The sequence below is a fragment of the Alosa pseudoharengus genome, unplaced genomic scaffold (assembly GCF_046254945.1).
Source record: "Alosa pseudoharengus isolate Yale_2024_CS ecotype anadromous, Long Island Sound unplaced genomic scaffold, YU_APseudo_1.1 YU_APseudo_1.1_scf_1, whole genome shotgun sequence".
Classification (NCBI taxonomy): domain Eukaryota; kingdom Metazoa; phylum Chordata; class Actinopteri; order Clupeiformes; family Clupeidae; genus Alosa; species Alosa pseudoharengus.
The window spans coordinates 55,672,697-55,689,368 of NW_027468564.1; the positions used below are offsets into that span (position 1 = coordinate 55,672,697).

General features: G+C 41.2%; 1 protein-coding gene across 4 annotated transcripts; it reads left to right on the forward strand.

Moving 5' to 3' along the window:
* The first annotated feature begins 38 nt into the window (after positions 1-38).
* On the forward strand, positions 39-14,421 carry LOC143133904 (E3 ubiquitin/ISG15 ligase TRIM25-like). Of its 4 annotated transcripts, none has more exons than XM_076293857.1 (12): positions 39-130; positions 5,053-5,675; positions 6,471-6,566; positions 6,657-6,890; positions 7,055-7,220; positions 7,432-7,455; positions 7,664-7,762; positions 8,065-8,112; positions 8,227-8,250; positions 10,419-10,457; positions 10,561-10,596; positions 11,313-14,421. In XM_076293857.1, exons 2-12 carry the CDS (start codon positions 5,085-5,087, stop codon positions 11,399-11,401), a joined length of 1,446 nt encoding a protein of 481 aa, XP_076149972.1. In that variant the 5' UTR covers positions 39-130; positions 5,053-5,084; the 3' UTR covers positions 11,402-14,421. The 4 variants fall into 4 exon arrangements, with proteins under 4 accessions (XP_076149972.1, XP_076149981.1, XP_076149991.1 ...); XM_076293866.1 differs by having other exon boundaries at positions 10,561-10,587; positions 11,313-14,420; XM_076293876.1 differs by lacking the exon at positions 7,432-7,455 and having other exon boundaries at positions 11,313-14,420.
* Positions 14,422-16,672: the final 2,251 nt, after the last annotated feature.

Sequence of the window (16,672 nt, forward strand, 5' to 3'; positions counted from 1 at the left end):
TCATTCAGCAGACTGTCATATGAGGAATTACAAACCGAGGAACCCTATAGGCTATATTCAAATGACTCCAGGAGCGTTCACCACCCGATGCCAGCCAACTTAGACCTGCTAAGCCAGTCTTCTTGACGAGGTAAGTGTAGTGTTAAAATAAGAGGTGGGTAAACTATGAATTCTGTGATCTCGGTGAAGTGGACTGCGCCATGTGGTATCGGATAAAAAAAAAAAGGCAAACATGTTTGATAATGATGGAGGTTATTGTCCAATGCTTATAACAATACCAGTGGTATTAAATGGTTCCGAGAGTGTTGATGAGTGTACATATTGTGAATCTGGATAATACAGTGTGATTTTTGAATGTTAAAAGTTGCAATTGGTGAATACTCTTTTGAGAGGTGGATAAACTCTATTTCTGACATTTCAGAGGTGGATAAACTGCGTTTACTTGCGTTTAGCCTCCACTACATCCCTGAGTGTATAACGAAAGATGTTTCATTATAGAATACACGGGAATAATGTGTGTGTGTTTGTTTTTTAAATAACAAGTTGGCTAATTTCGAATTCAGTAGGCTATTTTTAGCTTTAGCCAGAGACGGTTGAGATCTTTGCTTTAGCCTACTGGCGTGCGACCTGCCAACACCCGTTCTAGGAGTTAGATTATTCGGTGGCATGTAAGATGGCATGTAGTGACATGTACGGTGGCACGTACTGATGTACGATGGCACGTTTTTGTCGAGTTTCTCACGTAGCCTACAGTGTCTCCCGGTGCCCTCCTGTTATTTCTCCCGAAAGAGTAGGCTACCATAAATTGCACGACCGTCCAACTTTATTATTAATATCACGGCTTAATACAATTATTATTACGCACTAATAACATTACGCATTTGTCATAAAATCTGGTAACGCCCCAAACCTGAGTCAGGGAGCGTGGGCTACGCACACTTACTGCGCAGGTGCTCTCAAACAAGCAAGCAAATGTTCGGGTGCTAACCAGCTGTTGTCTGATAGCCCAGTGTTTTTCAACCACTGTGCCGCGGCACACTAGTGTGCCGTGAGAGATCATCAGGTGTGCCGCAGAAAATTACCCAAATGTCACTCACTCAGGGGCGTAGATTTGCGTGGGGACCGAAGGACGTGTCCACACCAATGTCAGATTACGACTGAAATGTCCCCACCAATATTCAGGTTGAAGTGGGGGGGGGGGGGGGGGGGGGGGGGGGGGGGGAGCGCTCACATAGCCTATAAGGGTAAATCGCGCTGATTTGAAGTTACCTATAATAACTACCAGTGAGCCGCAGGAGACGCTGCGCTTCAGCTTTACTTCACTACAAGGCATATGAAGTGCGTCCAAATTCATCCATTCTTCTCTGTTGAACTCCTCGAGTAGGCTACTCATCACACATGTGTCACATGAAAGAGCCTTTTCTCAGCTTTTAAACGGTGCTATAGCCACTATTTGCTGTGATAAACAGTTCGCGAGAAAAATTAACTTCAAGAGATTTAATAATTATTCTCTGTGCCCATCTCCACATCCATTCGTCTCGGTGGAATATCGTAGGCAAGGGCGTCAGTTTGTTTTTAATAGTGGTGGGGACAATAACCATAAGCTTGAGTGTGGTTTGAAAAGTGCGGGGTACCCTTATGTAAGCTATTCATCCATTCAACGCTGCATTACAATATGCTCAACAGTGTTGCGCCGGTTAAGGTTTTTTAACATCCGCACCCACCCGACCCGTCAGGAGAGTCAATCTTCACCCACTAGACCCTCAATATGCACTGATTAGGCCTAACTACCCGAACCTGACCCGACCCGACAAAAAAAAACAAAAAAACAATGAGACGTCTTTTTGCCGCAACGTGTGTCTGAAAACGAGGTGAAACCGACTGCACTTTGGTTAGCTTGCATTTGCTTTGCTGTTGCTTAGAATGTTAGATTCTTGCGATAGATGTCTTCAGACAATAAAAAGTAATTTGGAAGGGAAATTGAAGAGAAGAGTTGGCCGTGATTCCCCTTTGAAAATCAGAGGTTCACAGGCTACTGTGGCCTTGGTCAGTGGCGCCGCAAGCCGTAATCCTGTAGCCTATGTGCGTACAATTCATTAATGAAATCATTCAATACAACAATAAAAATAGCTTGTGTACTGTCTTAATTGAAACATGCTTCACGCACAAATGATAGCCTAGGACAAAGAGAATGGACATCTCAACATAAGGATACATTAGAAGATGATGATTGGTGTAAACTTTGTCACACGACGTGATAAGCAGTTCGGGCGCTTAAAAACGCAACGTTCCATTCAGTCATAAATCATTCAAACGTAGGCCTAGTGCTCGTCATGAAAAGAAAACAGCAGCTTAATATTTTTCAGGTGTTTAACAGTAGGCCTAGGCGCACTGTAGGCTATCAGTTATGCCGTAGGCAGTGAGATTATTAGGCATTGCATCCTGTCACTCTGTTTGGAACATCGCAGTTCGGGTTGATAAGATTCAGTTAATGCGAGTATGGGTCGTCTCAAAGTTTGGGACAACCAAACAGCAGAGTAGGCAAAGCAAATCCTACTTGTTAGGTTACCAATAGCTGTCTTTTCTCTAGGCCTAGGCCTATCGGAAATCGTGACATAAGCTCGTTGGTTTCTTTTTTCTTTTCTTTCTCGTTCGCGTGTTGGGTAAAGCGATAATGCATTTAAATCAATGTACATCAGAGCCGATATGGCCAGCCCTGATCTGCTGCTCTGTAAAGGTATTTCTGTCCCGCACAAATTTGCTGAACTACTTGCGAAGTAGCCTATTCCTCACAGACATCACATGTATCACACGAAAGAGCTTTTTCTCAGCTTTTAAACGATGTTGGTGGTTAGTTGTTGTGGTAAACGGTTCGCGAGAAAAGTAGCCATAACTTTCATTTAATCATAGGCTATTTGTTGCGCCCGTCTCCCTACCCATTCATCTTGGCTTCGCGAACTTTCCCTCAACACATGACAAACCATATATCAGAATAAACAGCAGACCTTACCGAACACAAAGGTGTAATTAAAGTTTAAAGTTTTCATTAAAGTTTAAAGCACTCCCCTGTACAGTTAGCCATTTCAGAGTAATCCGGTTTTAAATTTGCAGCAATGTCTATATGCATGTCTCCAACTTGTTCACAATGTGTTTAAATTGTTCAATAGGCCTACATGATTTTATAACAGGCCAAATACAAAATAAATGTTACAAATATCGCCTAGATAGCCTATCTGTAAGCATTACAATATACATATAGGGCAGAGCAACGCTCGAGTTCATGCTTTGTTTTATCGCTGGATTTTAGGATAGCCTACTATGGCAACCGATTGCATTCCGAGCTACAGTCAACTCTAGCAGGCATTAAATGACTGGAGGGTCGGGTGGGTGCGGATGTTAAAAAACCTTAACCACGCAACACTCGATCCACACATATCCAGGCAGGTGCGCATGCTGTGAGGATGTCATTGTGCGCGCCTATCGCATGGTTTAGACTCGATGATTTCAGTATGTGGGGATTTTTTCGGTCGCAATTGGTTTGCACTTTTTTAGAAGTGGTGGGGACAAAATTCAAATTATAAATAGTGGTGTGGACATATCCCCCCCGTCCCCACCGTAATCTACGCGTATGATCGTAGGCCTACACACTCTTCACGCAACACATGACAACCCATATATCAGAATAAACAGCAGACCTTACCGAACACAAAGGTGTAAAGCATTCCCGTGTATAGTTAGCTGTTCCAGAGTAATCCGGTTTTGAAATAAATTGTAGAAAAATTCAACATGGTCTTTCGGCTTTAAGCATTTCTTAAAACTTTGCTGTGCTTACATCGCCTAGATATCTGTAAATAGGCCTATTAGAGAATATACAGGCAGCTTATGGTTAAGAGTTGTCAATGTAGCCTTAATGATTCTTTTCACAAAATGCTAAGCATGCATGTATTTAAGTTTCTTAAAACTGAGCTGTGCTTAAATGGGTCAATGCATGATTTCATAACAGACCAAATAGAAAATAAATGTTAAATATAGCCTACATATGTATACATATTAAAATCAGATTATATGCTACACAGTATAGATCAAGTTGGACAGTAGCACATTTTAATCATGGGTAGTTGGACAGTAGCACATTTTAATCATTTTATATATCTATAGTGGCTGGTGAAAGAGTTGAGTGGCTTTTCCTTTTTTTTTTCGGGGGAATTAGTGGGTGTCCCCACCAAAGCTCAGACCAAACCTACGCCCTTGCACTCACTGGTCCAGAAAAGCAACTGTTGCATCAAAGAATTTAGAACCACATGCTCTCATTGATTGTATGATTGCACTATTTGTGGTATGCAGGCATTGTACAACGGGGGCCCCATATCCAGAATTCACAGAATCATCACATATCCAGTTCAAAACAACAATTAAATTAGATATAGTCACCTACAAATGACAGAGGGCGCTTGTTTTATTGAGCAGGTCTTGCATAGAAGCCATAATAAGGCCATCTGTGTATTATTTGAAATTTTAGGCTATGGTATGTTTATTTTTTCTTCACACAGGATGTTAGTGTGCCGTGGGACATTTTAAGTGTCAAAAGTGTGCCGTGGCACAAAAAAGGTTGAAAAACACTGTGATAGCCTACAGTACGTGTATTATTCTCTAGGCGGGTGGACTATCCTACATAAACTGGCAGCAACGACCGAAAGTGTTGCATCTGGAGTGTATAGGGTAGGTAGGCTATATTAATATGATGCTGATATTACACTGTAACACTGATCATGAATCAAATAGGCCGAAAGCAGTCTTCCCAAGTAGGCCCACCTACTGTAGTCCCACCCGAAAAAAATCAACCGTTTAAACAAATTAAATACAAATCTAAATCTTGGCAAGTGTAGTTTAATCATATTTTAAGATTTAATGGAAGCTCAGATTGTAACATTATAGGCTAGCCAAGGCCTCTTATGATTTTCTCTCAGCAGTCGTGTTAAGATATTGTTTTGACGGGACTGTGTATCTCTACATAAAGACCAGTTCATCAACTTGCGTTTCTCTCCTCCGCAGATCTATACGCATTATAGAAACGGCGCACAGAAATGGCGACGGATACTGCATCAATGCTCGGCCTAGAGGGAGAACTCACATGTAGTATCTGCATGTGCATTTTTGAAAACCCCGTTACTCTCCCCTGTGGTCATAACTTCTGTCAAGGCTGTTTGGATGTAGCCTGGAAAGAAAATGCCCTCCTGGCATGTCCTCAGTGCAGGCACAATTACTCTAGCAAACCCGAGCTGAAGAAAAACACTGTCCTAAGTGCTATTGTTGACACCATCAAAACGAAGTCATCTTCATCGGAATCAGACCATTCCAATGATGTACCAGTCAAGCAGGAACCAGATGTCATCAAATGTGATACCTGCAGGGAGCTAAACGCAGTTAAAACCTGCCTTACATGCATGGCCTCGTTCTGTGAAGAACATCTGAAGCCGCACGAGGAAAATCCTGTTTTCCGCGCGCACCAACTGACCGACCCTTTAGGAGATCTGCAGGAGCGGATTTGCCAGGAACATTACAAGATCAAAGAGTTCTTCTGCAAGGAACACGAGTGCTGCATCTGCAGTACCTGTCTACAGGTGCATCGAGGTTGCGACTACACCACCCCACAGGAAAGGCGAGAACAGAAAGAGGTCTGTCAATTATTAATTGTCCCTTACCTTTAAGGAGACTGTAAACGCGAAGTCAATTACCCCTAGGCCAGTGTTTTTCAACCACTGTGCCGGGGCACACTAGTGTGCCGAGAGAGATCATCAGGTGTGCCGCAGAAAATTACCCAAATGTCACTCACTGGTCCAGAAAAGCAACTGTTGCATGAAAGAATTTATAACCACATGCTCTTATTGATTGTATGATTGCACTATTTGTGGCATGCAGGCATTGTACAACGGGGCCCCATATCCAGTATTCACAGAATCATCACATATCCAGTTCATAACAACAATTAAATTAGATATATTCACCTACAAATGATACAGAGGGCACTTGTTTTATTGAGCAGGTTTTGCATAGAAGCCATTATAAGGTCATATCTGTGTATTATTTTAAATTTTAGGCTATGGTATGTTTATTTTTTCTTCACACAGGATGTTAGTGTGCCGTGGGACATTTTAAGTGTCAAAAGTGTGCCGTGGCACAAAAAAGGTTGAAAAACACTGCCCTAGGCTACAGCAGCCCTTAACACATGTAGCCTACAAGACCATGGATTTTCACATGACTGCAGCGATAAAATAATGTTTATTTACATAATTAAGCCACTTAAAGAAAGGCTATAGGCCTACCAGTGGCAGTATATACTGTATTTCAAAGCAAATTAGTAACTGTATGCTCACATATTGCAAGGGTTGGGCTACACAATGAATAGCAATTTGAATATGTAAGAAATATAATGATCAACTTGAAGGTTGTGTTTCTCTGTTCATTCCTAGTCTGAGATAAGTGGTATGTTGAGTTTGCTTGAGAGAAAGATTGACAAGAACAACATTGTTATGGCCCAAATGGGGCAGCAGGAGTTGGAGCTACAGGTAAGTGTGCACTGGTCACACTAATATAACTATATGTGTTCAAAGATAAACAAAATCCACATGCCAGAAAATTGTGAAATTGTTTTCTAGGATGATGCAGTTGCTCGTAAGAAGATGGTGAACACAAAGTATCAGTTCATAAGAGATCTGATTGACAGGGATGAGCAAGATGCTTTGAGAGCCGTGGATAAGGAATTGGAGAGTGGTCAGACAAAGCTCCAGTCTCTAACAAAGACGTTTGGTAAGAATGTGGAGAAGATGAGCCAAACCAAAGTGGAGCTCAACGGCCTTCTGTCAAGAGCGGATTCGTTGTCCTTCCTGCAGGTATATGGTGTGGTATCAAATCAGAAGGGGAGAAATTATACACATGAATGATCATGAAGGAACTAAATGTAGTCATGAAATTGTGCATTGTGTAGATGCTGAAAGACTGATATTGAAAGTTTCAGAAATGCTCTTTCATGTCATCTCATCTTTGTTTCTGATAGGCTTCAGTCCAACTGCCCTTCAATGCCAAGTTTGACCCTTACTGCCCCCGTATGAACACAGACTCCGAAGCTGTGACAGCCTATCAGTCCTCTGCTGTTGCCATCAAGCAGCTACTGGACAAAATTCTGAGTGTACCAGCAGAAAACCGAATCTCAGTCCTTGCAGGTGTGTGTGTGTGTTCACAGCCATCTTTCAAAATATGTCTGAACATGACACCACCTCTCTAGATGTTGTAAAACTTATATCAGACAGAAAATATGTGTAATGTAACTTCCTCCCACAATAAATAAATATGTGTTTGAGCATATTCTTTTTATGATGTCAATTGACAACATTTGTCATGCCTTTCTAATAATTCTAATATCCAATTTTGCAGATTTTGAGAAGGTTCTTGACAAAGGTGAAATATATTCCCTCATATCCCTTATTTTTAATTAGCAAAACAAGCAGACATTTTGCACTGCTGGACTCTTCAACTCACCCAGTGGGTTAAATCAGTAACCATTGCAACGTAACATTTACATTGTATTATAATATTTGAAGCTACAAGTTATTGAAACATTTATTTGTGGGTCTACATGTCTTTACTAGCTTGTTCTTCTCCTCAGATTCTGGTTCTGGTTACACTCGCCCTCCTCAGGCGGGGCATGGCAACCCAGGTGCTCCCTTCAGACCAGATGGCCAGAGAATGAATCCAACGCATCCACGTATGTCATGAACAGAAAGCCACCGTACAAATGTGTGCACAATGCACAGAGGGGCCTTAAGAATAGCAGCCATAGCTATTGTAAACCTGGTGCGCCATCATCACATGAAGCAAAAAGACAATTATAATGAATAAGTCAGTAAGCAAGCAACACACAGGAAAACAAAGCATGTAGATGAAGCATTTCTTGTCAGCAGGTTGTTATATACTAAGGCTTGAATATAAGAATGATATATTTTGTCATCACATTAGCAGGTTTGTCTTCACATTAATCACCGTCTGACTCCTTTCTTGCTGTTTCAGACAAGAAGCCAGAACACACGAAGGGCCAAAAGGACCAAAAGGGAGACAGTAAGACCTCACCATCTTGTACACCATTATGTCTATAATTATTCCATACTTAAATGTTTTGCATTTGGCAACATTGCAGCATTTTAAATGGCTCTCTATTTGGACATTTTGCAGAGTCAAACTGGCATCACGATAAAGGTATGTCTGGAAATGTGTGCTTTGAGCTGTTGGATTTGGCAATGAAAGGACAATAAACAGAATTGAAACAGGAGATGTTTTCTGGAAGCACCAAATGCCCTTCTCACCTGTAACCTGATGGAATTAGTTTGCCACGTGGCCTCTGTGTAATCATACATACTTGAGGACGTGTTTATTTGTCTTTCGGGTGAAGGCCATTCATGTGCTTTAGCAGCCATAGCTGATTAGGGGAAGCCTTAGGGGCCACACCATCTAGCCATAGTTGTGATGAGACTAAACCTGGTGTGACCTTACCATATAAGTATAAGTATAAGTATATATACTCTTCCCGTCAGGGGAAATTTGGTCTCTGCATTTATCCCAATCCGTGAAAAACACTCTGGTGTGACCTTACCATATGAATCCAAACATTGATTGTCAATGAAGAAGTCAGCAGTAAGTATAAAAGATTGTGATGAAATGTGAGTATCTAGCAGTGGCGGACATTACTTGAGTACATTTAGGCTACTCAATACTGTACTTAAGTCACTTTTTCATGTATCTGTAGTCTACTTGAGTATTTCAATTTTGTTACACGTTTTACTTTTACTCCTGTACATTTCTAGGCCAAATATCTTACTTTTAACTCCACTACATTTTGTGACAGCTGCAGTACAGCTGAAGTTCCTTTTGGGAAAAAGACTGTCCAAATACATGTCTACTTACATGTGTATTTTCTATTAAGCGAGCTAGGCTTTAAATCCACTATTTACTGTACCTTGTTGACCCCTTTTCACAATATTGATGTTACCATAAATAGCCTCACAACGTTATCAAATAAATGATGATAGACAATGACAGATAATGCCAGTTTATTGTCCAGGTGGAGACCCAGATACTTGTAGGTGCTTACCACTTCCACATTGACCCCATCAATGGAGACTGGTAGCAGAGCGGGCTTAGACCTGTGGAAATCCACCACCATCTCCTTGGTCTTTGAAGTGTTGAGTTGAAGGTGATTGAGTTTGCACAATTGCACAAAGTCCTCCACCAGGCTCCTGTACTCCTCCTCTTGCTCGTCCCTGATACACCCCACAATTGCAGTATCATCAGAAAACTTCTGCATGTGGCATGGCTCGGTGTTGTAGCAGAAGTCAGATGTGTACAGGGTGAACAGGACTGGAGCACAGTTCCCTGTGGTGCTCCGGTGCTGCTGATCACAGTGTCAGAGAGGCAGTTCTTCAGTCTGACGAACTGTGGTCGCTTGGTCAGGTAATCTGTAATGCAGGTTACCAGGTGAGCGTCCACACCCATCTGCAAGAGCTTATCTCCCAGTTTGAGGGGTTGGATGGTGTTAAAAGCACTTGAGAAATCAAAGAACATGATTCTCACAGCACTTTTCCCCTTGTCTAGGTGAGAATGTGTCCTGTGTAAAAGATAAGTGATGGTATCGTCCACACCTACTTTCTCCTGGTATGCAAACTGTAACGGGTCTAGTGCATGGCGTACCTGGGGTCTGAGCATACCTAAGACCAGTCGCTCCATTGTTTTCATCACATGTGATGTTAGAGCGACAGGCCTGAAGTCATTAAGCTCACTGGGGTGTGGTTTCTTGGGGACGGGGGTGAGACATGATGTCTTCCAGAGTGTTGGAACTTGTCAACTTGTCAACTTGTAAAGCCATCCACAAAGCAAAAAGTGGTTACTTTGAAGTATCTAAGATATCACATTGGTTTGTTTTTACTGTAGGTCTTTCTACAGTACATACAATTCTCAGTTGATTTTGTCCTCAAATGAAGGAGAAAGGCTCAATGAATGCATATGTCTGTGCCGAATCATTTCAACAATAGTAAATGCAACTGTATGTCATAATACATTTCAGGACTTTTACTTTCGATACTTAAGTACATTTGAAAGCAAGTACTTCTGTACTTCCACTCAAGTGGAAATATAAAAGGAGGACTTTTACTAGAGTAACATTTGACCATGTGTATCTCTACTTTCACTCAAGTACAGGATTTGTGTACTTCGCCCACCACTGGTATCTAGTAAGAAAATGAAGAAGATAGGTCAAACGTGAACATTTTGGAATGTGGAATGTTATTGTTATGTAGGAGAATATGAAGTTTCTGTGTTCACGTTATAGGTTTGATTGCAATAGTCTGAATATTCCTTTTTTACTACTTCAGACAAGAAGCCAGATGCAAGCAAATGGCAAAAGGCAGAAAGTAAGACCTTGTCATCTTGCATGTTTTGATTATTAATTGTTTTACATTTAATTTCACTCATTTATTCATTCTTAAATGGCTTTTCTGTTTGGATATTTTGCAGAATCAGAGCACCACCATCGTGACAAAGGTACTGTAGGTCTGTAGATCTGTTCTCTGAGGTGTTTGGAAATAAAATGGCATTTACATTACATCACATTTAGACGCTTTTAACCCAAGCCTGAATTGACACGTCTTACCAGTAATCCACCAATCAGCTAACCTGACTCTCGCCAGATGAATTTCGTTCCGCCTGGCTCCACTCATCCATCTGGGATCGATCCATTGGAGTGGTGCTTCAGAAGGCTGGGCCTTATTAAAAAATCCTTGCATAAGATTGGATAAGCCACTTGTCCGTCATCTATTGACGTGCTACTTCAACCACTCACATTGAAGCCAACCCGTGATGCTGAGAACAGTCTCACAGTCGCTTCTACGCTACATCACATCTATGAAACTCCCGCCCTGCGTCCTGATTGGCACCCATAAAATCTGGTGTCGAAATCACTCTCAATGGAAGCGATCCCAGATGGATGTGAGTGGAGCTAGGCGGATCTAGGCGGAACGAAATTCATCTGGCGAGAGTCAGGTTACCAGTCAGCAGCATTGACAGCCAAGTAGGCTGGACGCACCGAAAAGGATTTCCGGGATTGCAGCCCGGTTTGCCTTGTTGCCACTATAATCACACATAATCAAGGCTGTAACTATTTGTCTTCCAGGTGGAATTGTAGCAGGGCATGATTAGATAGCTTTGTGGCTCAGGCTGAACCAGATATTTCTATCTAGCTGATATGTCTTTCCTGTTACTGCCCCTAGATCATGGAAAGAAGGCACACAAACAGCCGCCTACCCAGCCCTCTGGACCATCTTGGCCAGCTAGTACTCCATCTCGGCGTGGAAAATGACAGGCTAAGCTCACATGATGGCCACTCTCAGTCATGGTACCCTGCCATCACAGCTGAGCGGATTCAGCCAAATTGAAAAAGTATAATACAGTACAGCAGTGGTCACCAACCTTTTTGAGCCCAAGATCCCTGACCTCGGCCCTGAACAAAGGCAAGATCTACCTTGAAGTGTCAGAAGACAACCAAAGCCAAAATACTTCCAATTTAAGGCCTTTAATTTAGGCAACTATATCAGATCAAAATATCACATCCTCCACCCCCTTGTGAATCTGGGTCTCTATACCTTTTAGTCTAGGTTACACAAGGATGGCATACATTTTACTAACCGAAATCGCATTGCAGGAGCCAATGAGAGAACAACACTTAACATAGTCTTTACTTACATTATTTTGGTTTTGATTATGTGTTTGTGACACATGTCATGATAAATTTGATAATGTTTGATCGCTGTTTTGGTGTGAAGCATCTTTCACTTAATGAATGCACACTTTAGAAAGTGAAAGTAACCTAGGCTTACTATGCGCTCCTTGTGCTGTGCGCATGTCTGCAATCGATTACGCTCCTCAAATGGAGATCACATTCATGTTCCCTCGCGTGGCCACTCTATGTAATCCTATTGTGTTTGCAAAATTCCTGACAGTTTCTGATGCCTAAACTTGCGTTTTTCTTTCCAGTGTTCTTTAGCAGTTGTTCTTTAATCACGTAACAGAATGATTTTCTGAAAAACCATATGAACGGGCTTAGGGATTAGTTTTATTTGATGTTTGTCTTGTTCTGAGGGCCAGTTACACCAGGTACAAGGTCTGTTTGCTCATGTGACCCTGTTCGACAGCGGCTGATACGTTTATGATCAATCTTGAGGTCATGCCAGCTGTGCTGCTGTTCAGTTCTATCCATGGACCAGATTTGGACATTCTCCTGTCTCGATTAACAGAAAGACCGCTTATACAGAGGTCAGTAATTTGAACAGGCCCGGATCTAGACTGCTAGGGGGAAGAAAATCTGGCGAGTTTTGTCAAAAGAAATGGACAGATTGGGTTACAAATATGACATAGCCAATCCTTCAACAGATTAAAAAAAAATGTAAAACAGAGGCTGTTATCCTCCTACATCTGACTCATATAGGTAGTGGGGGTGTGGTGTTTACGACCTAGTGTTCTCAGTTTGTCTGTGAGATGTATGTATCTTATTCTCCCAGAAGTGTATACCTGGGGTGAGGTGATGGGTGTGTGTGTGTGTGTGTGATACCTTAGTATCAGCATAGGCAGGATTATTCATGTTTTTCTTTTGTGTTAATTTGCAGCTTTTTCATTTACGGTACATTATTTGTAGACAATTATATGAAACAAAAATAAAATAAAATGGCACAGCACAGACAAGTATTATTTATAATTAATTGAAAATTAAACCTTCATGGCATAGGCCTCGGTAATGAGTCATCATACACATTTACACAAGACATATCAGCAGGCCAATTCTGAAAAAGGCTTCAGTTAAGACTTTTGTGGACATGTTTGGGTACAAGCTGACAACCTGTTTATTTAGTTAGAAGGGACCCATACAGGTAAAACTCCAGGGTGGTTGTCAAGTTGAACATTTCTTTTTGTGAGTTTAATTTCAGGCCAATTTTCAGGTTTCCTGCTCAACACAACATGCCCACAACATTTAAAGGTGCTCTAAGCGATGCTGGGTAACGTCACTTCAGTTGACGTTCAAACAAAACAGAGAGCTGGCTCGCTACTCCCTCCCCCTCTCTCCCTCCCGTGCAATTGAAACTCCTAAACGCGCATCTCGTTGGTGATTTGCTGGAACAGTTTGTTATGTTTTTATGGCCCACTTTTTTTAAGGGCACTTTGGTGACCTCAAAGTAAATGGTAACACTAAAACAAGGGACTACATTAAGATTCTGGAGGAAAAGACCAGGCAGTGTGAGAGACCTACCCCAATAGGCGGCATTGGACCATTAAACCACACAATGATCCAAAACATACGGCCAGACAAGGCAGGGAGTGGTTAACAGAGGACAATATCAACAGTTTAGAGTGGCCCAGCCAGAGTCCAGATCTCAATCCATCCAAAAAGTGAGCGACATTCCTGCCTCAAAACCCAGATTGCTGCTAAAAAGGACTAAAATCATTGTGGAGACGTGAAGAGCTGGTAGGTAAGAATCATTTTGAGAGCTGTGAATGCAAATTATAATGTTTTCTCTGGTTATTTAAAAAGGGTATGAATACTTTTGAGCATGCCATTTTCCATAAAAAAAGTTTAGAAAAGGGGAAAACGCTTATTTTTTGATTCCATGCTTCTACCATTTTGTCTTACAACCTTTAACCATGTGGCAGTGTTATTTTCAGTCAGAACAAACATGTTGGTCAAGAGAAAATCAACATTAAATCAATATTTGCCAGGGGTATGAATAATTTTGTTCTTAACTGTAGGGAGAAATTAAATTTGCTTTGTTTACTGTGGATTGGATTGGTGTGATACTCTTTTGGTATTTATTGATTAATAATTTTAAGATCATGCTTGCACATAAGTTGGATTATATTGCAAATTTGCTCAAAATTACAGGAGGAGGTTTAGAAGAATAAGGAAGCACTTTGAAAAAAGTCAGATTTTACCATTTTTAAGAATACAGTGATAAAATGGACAAAAAACATTTTCTAAGCCGACAACCTGGCTAGAACACACTTTAAGGGGTTAAATATTAATACTGGGTAGATTGTCAGCTTGTACACAGAGGTGTCCGACAAAGCTGCAATATCAGTTTTGGCCCCCTGACTAATACCACATCCCCTTGCTGGAACAGAGCACTGTCAGAAATGATGGTCCTTTTCAGTGTACAAACTTGGATGATGCTTACAAAATGCAGAACTAATTTAAAAATCTGTTAGTCATGTGCTAGGTCCCAAGATCTTTCTGAATCCTATACCACATGAGATCATATTAAAAAATAACCCAAGACTACCACCTTCTGGTCCATAAATGAAATTAGTCCTGCACATTCTCTCCGCAAAAAATAAATCACTCTTGTCAATTTGTCTCCTTCTCCTACTTCATCCCCTACTCTTGCAACTTTTGTGTATGTAAATAAGTGTGTGCATGTGTGTGTTTGCTTTTGTGTATGTGTGTTTATCTGTGTGTGCTTTCGCTTTTCAGTGTGTGGGGGGGTTGTTGATCCAACAAAGAAGTAGTATGGATAAAGCATGCATTTCCTGAATCCTTGGAGTCCAGAGAGTATTGCAGTTTGTCTTTTGTGTCTGTAATATTCTCTGATGCCACAGGGCATAAAGAAAGTGTATAGTTTAGGTGGAAATTGTGGAAAATCTTGTGTTTTTCTTGGTTCAAAGAGCTCCAGTGACCTCTGTGTTTGTCAGAGGGCTTTACCAATGTGCTGAAAGGTTAGGGTGTACTCTTTAAGATGACACCAAACATAATATTATACAACTTCAACTTCATATGCACCAGGTGTCTAAAATGCGATTTATTTTAGAGGGTGGTTTACTTCATTAGGTGATAACCACTAAAAAGCTACCAATCTCAGAGGTCTATCATATCAAAACATAAACTAGGGATGTGTAGGTATAAAAAAAAAAAATCACAACTAGAATTTGCCCACCCAGATGGTACCGGTATTTGGTCTGGCCCATGGATTACCCAGGAAAAAATCTCTAGAACTGCCACTGAGTGTGCATACCTGTTTGTGTGTGTGTGTCTGAGCTTGTGTGTTTGTGTGTGCATTTATGTGTGTGTGTGTGCCTGCATGTGTGTGCATGTATCTTTATGTGTGTGTTTGCTTGTGTTAATGAGTGTGTGTGTGTGTGTGTGCGTAGTGTACAGTCAGTAAATGTACACATATACAGTATTCATTTATGGTCCTCCATGAACAGAATTCCACAAAACTTGCATTCAGAGGGTGTCATAATGATCCTTAACTTGAAATTCTGTGCAGTTTTGAACCTGTCAGCCAAAGATACCTGTAATTACAATGCCTCGTTTTTGCTTTTTTTTTATTTTTAACTAACGTTATACATCAAATGAGTGGAAATGGGATGGGTTGACATAGCCCCTGGAGGCCAACCTACAAAAAAATATTGCCCATCCTAGGCCCTACGATTCTCGAGATATTTACAGAAAACTGTGTCCAGCCGTCTACGGCCAGTTGGTACAGTCACTAAATGTACACATAAATTCATTTATTGTATGGCCCCCATGAACGGAATTCCACTAAACTTGGCATGCATTCAGAGGGTGTTATAATGATCCTACACTCCAAATTTCGTGCAGTTTTGATGATGTCATTAAAGATACCTGCGATTACAACACCTCATTTTTGCTTTTTCATTTTAAACTAGGTGGCGCTATACATCAAATGAGGGATGGGTTGACATGGCCCTAGAGACCAACATGCAAAAAATGGTGTCCTCCTAGGCCCTACGGTTTTCGAGATATTCACAAAAAACTGTGTCCGCCCTGGGGGTCCAGTCCGGCGGGGGGGCTTCGCTGCGCGGCGGTCATAATTAATGGAGTTTGGTAACAAAACAAATGGCTGGTATTCAAAATAATGCAACACAAAACAGCAATAATTATTATCCGTAGTGGAGGTATTATCCTAGTATCTGCAGATCCATAGAGTGCAGTTCAGTGCATTCTCTACTTCTAAGGAAGTGTAAACGAGATAGAACACTAATCTTCTAAAACTGAGTAAACAACACGATGTGTTGACACGTGTGCAATCCTAGTCTCTAAGCCACGACTGGCTAAAGCCTACTGACATGCTCTACATGTTTAGCATCACAGGTCTAATGAGGGTATCCTAGGTAAGGAATGTCTGACAAACCTATTGCCTCAATGCACACAAATGAAGAAAAGTATGAAAAAATAGAATGTATATACATGTACATCCAGTGCAGCTCTTGACAGCAAACAAATAGATATATTGAGGAGCATGAGTGTAAACTAAAAGATATTTGAAGGAACATGGTCAGCAGGGAAACCAGCACAAATAAAGGATATGACGCTGTAAGACTATTTAAAAATAAAAACACAAGCTAATGTTTCTCACATAGCACTTTCTGAGGCAGACTATGCGCCTATGACACATAGGGCTGTATTTTGCACCCTGGCGCATGGCGTAAAACTCGTTTTCCACCCGGCGCAAAGTTTAATTCCTTATTTTGCACGTTTACTTTTTAAACAATGCGCCCAGGGGAGTGGCAATTAACAACTTAGGGAGTGGCTTAGCGCATTGTCTACAAATCGCTATTGTAC

Bases quoted from the DNA above. Each gene is read 5' to 3' on its own strand.
- LOC143133904 (XM_076293857.1), top strand. From the start codon at position 5,085: ATGGCGACGGATACTGCATCAATGCTCGGCCTAGAGGGAGAACTCACA. The intron at 7,221-7,431 runs GTGTGTGTGTGT...CCAATTTTGCAG, and splicing joins CCGAATCTCAGTCCTTGCAG to ATTTTGAGAAGGTTCTTGAC. The intron at 10,458-10,560 runs GTAAGACCTTGT...GATATTTTGCAG, and splicing joins CAAATGGCAAAAGGCAGAAA to AATCAGAGCACCACCATCGT.